This window comes from Hippoglossus hippoglossus, chromosome 3 (genome assembly GCF_009819705.1).
Source record: "Hippoglossus hippoglossus isolate fHipHip1 chromosome 3, fHipHip1.pri, whole genome shotgun sequence".
Taxonomy (NCBI): Eukaryota; Metazoa; Chordata; class Actinopteri; order Pleuronectiformes; family Pleuronectidae; genus Hippoglossus; species Hippoglossus hippoglossus.
The window spans coordinates 31,570,351-31,577,044 of NC_047153.1; the positions used below are offsets into that span (position 1 = coordinate 31,570,351).

Genomic DNA, 6,694 nt, shown 5'->3' on the forward strand with positions numbered 1-6,694 from the left:
TGTTAAAAATGTAACCACACTGTATCTTATGTAATACCTCAAGTTTTTTTCACAGACAACCCTAGTGTCTTATATCATTCTGGAATGAAAATCCATGAAAAATGATATTAATAATGACAATGTGACTAATATCCCAATTTCCTTTAGTATGTCATACTTTTTGTGCATGTAAAGTCCTGACAAGTTATAAAGTATCAAGGTCACCAATACACATGTAACATCCTCAAAGTTTGGCTCAACTTTGTGCAGTGTTATAGTATCAATATTAAATGTGACATCATGCTAGAAAATCTGGTGGTGTTATGAATGAATAGATGATTGTGATTATTGTGTTTTATTAAAGCAGACAAAAAAGAATTGAAAAGTGACTTGTTCTAACAGGTGTGTTTGTTTATGGGGACATACTCTGTTTGCTGAATCTGGCATCCAGCAAGGCCAGAAAAAGGCTTATCAATAAACATGCCATGTTTAATCACCTGTGTTTGTGTACCAAATAGTTACGCTTGGCCCTGTTCATGAAGGGCCACAATGTGAGAATAACAGAAAATGTCAATAACGCTGATCTGCAATAGTTTACTCTTTAAAGTTCCACTTCAAGATAAATGTTTATCTTTTTTCTGTGGAGTCAAATACTGGAACATCACCTTTATCTTTCAAGGTTAACATGTAGTGGCACACAGAAACAGGCTGAGATGGTTAAGATATGTGAATATGCCTCTTTAATCATTTTTAGCATTCAATCAAGCTGGCTAGCAGTTTTTCATTTAAGGGTAAATATAATGGTAACACTGGAAAGCTGCTACTCTTCATTTGTTATTGCGACAGCACAAAAGCTATGATTAAATCGTATTCTGACTCAAAGCATGTTCATCAAGCACAAACTTCACTGTTTGCTTGTAGATAAAAGCTGCATCAGTCTTCCTTTCCGCTTCATTTCCTGTTGGAAAAAAGAGATTTTTATAAATATGCTTAAGTACACACACACACACACACCCACACACACACAAACACACTCACACACACACACACCCACACACCCACACACACACACACACACACACACACACTCACCCACAAACACACACACACAGGACTAATAGTCCTGACAAGGTTTGTGCTGGAAGAGATCCTGAAGAGGTCACAAAAAATTTGCACACACACACACACACACACACATTCACATACAAATTGTTGGCTACACTCAGTGGTTGAGACAGTGATAGACAGCAAACGATGACCCGGCAAATGCAAATCGGCGTGTGGATACAGTTTGATTTTTAAGGTTCTCAAGTTATATGTAACAAGTAATGTTTCTTAATGCAAGAAAATAATCATCATTTTGTTCTGAGAGTGGTTAAGCTTTGCAGCTTTTTTTGTTAAAATTGTTTTACACATTTTAGTGCATTTCATCATGAGGGATTGCTTAACAGTTCTTACTAATCAAAGTGAATGACCTCATTTCGAGTCGAATATGAATGTCGGGGCTTGTGGACACTTGGATGACACCACACGAGCAGTACGGAGGCATGTTTTTACTGTTGTTATATTAAATCTGAAGAAGATGTCACCAGCTACTTCAATTGTATTGGATTCGGCTACAACAAAGTTTTCCCCTGAGACTCCAGAAGTGTTTTGTGGATTCAAACACTTCACCCACCCTTCCATCGGCATAGTGGTGATTAGATAATGAGTGAATTTTCATTTTTCAGTGAACTATCCCTTCGCTGCATATCAATAAGTTGATGTCATTAACTTCCTGTGTGTCCTGTCTGTAGCTGTATCTGTACAGAATAAAGGGGTGGAAACTTCAATCTGAAAACTTAATATACATATTTTTCTGAACCCACTTACTTTAATTTCAAATGGTCTCTCTGCACAGGTTGCACACCAGGTCTAGAGACAGCTGAATCTGCAATGAATTCCAAAAGGCAGCAAAACTGTAAAAGCTGTTTGGTTTCTTTATGGCACTGCTACCATGTGCATATGGTAAATAGGTCTGTGTTCACAAGTCTGTTCATTTAGTCAGTACAGTAGGGAGAGAGTATGAGAAAGTGGGGTAGTGGTATGCGTAAAAATGTTACGTACTGCATTGATAGAGGCGGTTCACTCGAATGATGTCAGTGGGACTCATCTGGCTGGCCCTGCCAATGGCTACATTGCTGTCAGGGATTGGAATGATGGTTGGCTCCCTGTTCCTGGAGAAAGCATACCTATAGTGCAAAACCACAGTCACGATGAGATGTTCCAACAGTTCACCATACATCCCAATTGGTCATGTGTCCACTTCATAATTAAAATATCAGCGGTCACTCTCCTTTTACCTCTGTTTTTGTCTCAACTCCTGCTAAAAAAAATAGCAGCAGCTGCTAAACTCACAGTCAGAGAGCAGCTGGTGAATATAGTGAAGCATTTGACAGCTAATGAGTCAGCTATTTTATTGGCGTAGAGTAGTCCATCAATACTTTACAACTTTATATGGTGATAATATATAATGTGTTTTTACAGCTTGTTGTAAGCATGAAGCCAATCAGTAAATGCGGTCTTAAAAATATGACACTTTAAAGATAAAAAATATTTGAACTGATTTTGTTAAAATATGCAGTGACCAGATTCCAGACAAAAGTTGTGGTCAAATTCTAGGTTCATATTTATTTTTAATCTATCTTAAGACAGTATTCATATATAAGGTCTTGACCTTACTGTGTTTAGTGCCCTGAGATAATTTATGTTGTGAATTAAATTGAATGAATGTAACCTTTGTCGTATTTACAGTGAAACTGTTACTGGACTTAGGGATCTAGCATCGTGTTCAATGGGCAGCGGTGGCTCGGGGGAGAGTGTGTTGTCCACTAAACAGAAGATTAGAAAGTTAGATCACCATCTTCCCCATTCCACATGCCAAAGTGTCTTTGGGCAAACCCCAAAGTTATCTGTGACAGAGAAAGTGCTGCAAATAGATGCAATGCATGAATGTGTCCTAATGGGTAAATGGCAAAACTGAACTATAAAAGTGCTTTGAGTGCTATCTTAAGAGACTATATAATGTTTAGTTGTGCTATACTGTATATATCACATGATTTCATAATTGCATTGTATTATGTATATTATTAGTAGGTTCAGAGGGAGAACTAAGATGTTACCTTGAATAGTGCATGATAGAGTTGTAGTCATAGGGAGTACCAAGGTTCCTTGTTTGGATCTTCCTGAAATTGTGCTCCATTCCTGCAGGGGATCCGAAGGACAATCATAATACATCTCTGTTTTCATTATAGTTTGTCAGACCTGTGACTTAAATCTGCAGGAAATTAGGTATGTCATCATTTCTGTCCATGCTTGCTACAGTAATTCTACAGATATTTCACATATACATTTACCTGCCGAAATAAGTATGAAGCATGATAGTTGTATTTATATATTGTATGCGTTGTACTCTGCATAATGAAAAACAATTTCAAATAGTTGATGAACATGACCCACCTCGAATTACGTTCTGCAACTGGATGCGAACGTGGTCATCCCTGTCAGAACGGGTCTGCTCATGGTTGAAGCCCAGGGCATGGAGCAGCTCATGTTGGACAACTGAGCGGTAGACACAGCCCCGGCGACTCAAAGACACCGGCTGGCCACGACCACGACGCCCAATATATGAGTAACACCTGAGTGTGAACAGTAAATAAAAAGAGGACCCTTTGAGAACATCCCACACTGTGTCCTTTGACCTGAGCCACCTGTCAGCTCTGGGTGTTAATAGGGTCTATAAGTGCAGTCATGTATGCGTATGTGGTAAGTGTACTGTGTGGTCAATACCCTGACAGAGACTTGATGTCCACAAAGTCCCTCTGCCTCTGGAAGCGAGTGAATCGGATGCAGGTAGACTGAGCAAATGAGTTCAGAGCACCAATAATGGTATCTCTCTCTCCTTGGGCTAAAGAGTAAAAAAATAAGTTTAGTGACTTGCATTCATTCTATCATCATACTAAATACAATGTGTTTAGCAGTAAAATACCATCACTTCTAGAATACATAGTACTAATACTAACTGCTATTATTGCATTATAACCACTATACCACTGCTACCATTGCTACTATTTCTATTGCTGCTTCTGCTGCCTTGCAACAGCACTATTGCTACAACTACTACTGTAGTCACTATTCATATTGCTGTTAATAATGTTATTGCAACTAATACTAGCCTACTACAACTATTACTACCAGTAATAATATGAAGTAAGTACTACCATCACTAGCATTACAACTAATACTTTTACAATATAGCTGCTACAGCGACTGCTACTAGCCAGATATTTACTGCTACCACAACCTTAATAGTACTGCTATTATTATGTGATTCTTTAATATTAGTCAGTTGTATTCACTGCTACAGAAACAAAAGAAAAGTCCTTCATATTTACAGAAACTTACAGTATTGTCTTGAGATGCGGTATGGTACATAGACTTTGCCATCGGAGGATTTAGGCCACAGGCAGCCGCGTGCTGTGCAGGGATCAGCATTTTCTAGACCTGTCGGCACTGCTATGTCTCCAAACATCACCAGAGGCTCATCCAAGTTCTTTCCTGCAAAACCACAAAAGGATGATCTTTTTTTGTGTTCTATATTTCATTGTCTTGACATCTGTGATGTGTTAAGGGCAGATCATATCTGGGTCTGAAACAAGCTCCACACAGAGGGTTCTATTTGAAAGTATCTCTACTGTATACTTCAAAGTGTGTAATACCAGCATTATGCTACTCTTAATGAATATTTTGTACTATTTTTTATGGTTTGATTGTTTTTGTCAGGTTCTCAATATACATACAGTACATACAGTATGCCGGTTGACATGCAGTGGACACGAACATACCAATATTAGAATTGGCCTTCTCTAACAGTGTGGAAACGCTGAAGTCATCATCTGTAATGGTGTTGCCTGTGGAAAAAAAACAGTTTGTTTGTGTATCAGTTGCATTACACAAAACTAGTACTTTAGTTATGAAATGTAGCCAAGTCTTACCAGAGTATTCATCTGTCTTTTCAAGTGAAGCCTATAACAAGGCAGTGTAAACATTTGTTAGATATGGATTAGTGACGGAGGAACCAAGGTGATATTATCAGAAATAGGTTCAGACAGTTAAGTTTCCACAGAAATCGAATTTCAAAATCATATGGGAAGTGCAGGTCCTGTATACATAATGTGCAAGGAACACGGGGCATGGTGTGAATGTTTTTCTCCTTTCTATTGTTTACACTCTGGCATCGGAATAGATTGTAATGAACTCTGCAAATAGGTATAAAATAAAATGTCATTTATTTTTTCAAAGTCAATTTCCTTACAGCTAAGAGATAAGTCAGCTTATTATTTGAGCTATATACATACTACATAAATATATGTAGTGTATATACATAATTAGGTCCAGTATGTATAATTTAGCTGAAAGGGATCTACTGGCAGAAATGGAATATAAAATAATCCTAGTGATGTTTTCACTAGTGTGTAATCATGTAAATTGTACAAATTGTTGTTTTCTTTATCCTAGAATGGGCCCTTCATATTTAAATACTCCTCTCTACAAAATTTGACGCACTGAACCTTTAACAAAACCTGAATTTGGCAAGATATTACAAGGATTGCACATCACTTTAAATTGAATTCTGATGAAAAGATAAACTCTTGATCTGTCCATATTCATAGGGACACATTTATAATGCTTACCTGTATAGTGAAGCTGTAGACAGAGCAGAGGAACACACTGAGAACAGCAGTCTGGAGTATCATGGCTGGTTGTAGACAGCAGCTGCGCACCAAGAAAATGCTCATTGGAAGGAGTGTTCAAACATATATAGGTGGGAAGACCAGTCAACTGCTCAACAGACATATTGACAAATTTACCTCAACTGGAAGCGGCAGTTATTACTTAAGACAGACTTTGGTTTGTGTAAGACGTGGACGTTATCTTCTGCTGTTTGTCTTTGTGAACAGCATTCACTGATATTAAAAGCTCAAATTCAACAATTAATAAGCTAAATGCTGCTTTTTACCTCCTTTGTTTAACAATATTTCTTGAATATTCAGTGATTAAGGTTATCAAAGTCAGATGGGGAAAAGTAAAATGGAAACACAAAAACATGACTGTGACAGTAAATTAACGATGTTTAAAGAAATTTCAATCCTGACACAATAATATCAAATTTGACTTGAATAAATGGATGAATCTGCCTGTCCTACTCATTCACTTGATTTAACCTGGAGGTAATGAAATTTAACAAGCAATATTATGGTCAGTTAATGGTAAATGGACTGCAGTGATTTAGCACTTTACATTACACTACTAAGTCACATTCACTCACTCAATGTCAGCTGGGATTTGGATAGACGGTCACATTTACCCATTCACACACACATTCATACAGTGCTTCTACATGCAGCATTTTTTTCTACCACAGATCATTCACAAAGGGACGCCAGATCCATCACGGGCAATTTGGGAGTTCAGTGTTTTGCACATGGACATTTCAATTTAATATTTTAAGATATATTGCAAATCAGTTCAAATACCATTACACACTACTACACAGGATAAAAGAAATGTTATTATTTAAAGATGAAAAAGACAATAACCATTAGAAAGAAATTTGAAGTCTCCTCAGTATTTAGTACTGTATAATATATACTATTATAAGCACTACAGACAAAAC

At 37.3% G+C, this 6,694-nt stretch overlaps 1 protein-coding gene across 1 annotated transcript; it reads right to left on the minus strand.

Annotated features, from left to right (window-relative positions):
• Positions 1-700: 700 nt before the first annotated feature.
• On the minus strand, positions 701-5,838 carry LOC117759434 (high choriolytic enzyme 1-like). The gene is made up of 10 exons (XM_034581570.1): positions 5,712-5,838; positions 5,013-5,043; positions 4,863-4,928; positions 4,423-4,575; positions 3,808-3,925; positions 3,478-3,656; positions 3,141-3,222; positions 2,086-2,210; positions 1,852-1,909; positions 701-937 (listed from the first exon to the last, which is right to left on the minus strand). The coding sequence occupies exons 1-10, from the start codon at positions 5,814-5,816 to the stop codon at positions 931-933; spliced, it is 924 nt and encodes a 307-aa protein (XP_034437461.1). The 5' UTR covers positions 5,817-5,838; the 3' UTR covers positions 701-930.
• Between the last annotated feature and the right edge of the window lie 856 nt (positions 5,839-6,694).

Coding starts and splice junctions, on each gene's coding strand:
- LOC117759434 (XM_034581570.1), bottom strand. CDS start 5,816: ATGAGCATTTTCTTGGTGCGCAGCTGCTGTCTACAACCAGCCATGATA. Junction 4,929..5,012: donor AAAGACAGATGAATACTCTG/GTAAGACTTGGC, acceptor TTTTTTCCACAG/GCAACACCATTACAGATGAT. Junction 3,657..3,807: donor GACATCAAGTCTCTGTCAGG/GTATTGACCACA, acceptor GTTCACACTCAG/GTGTTACTCATATATTGGGC.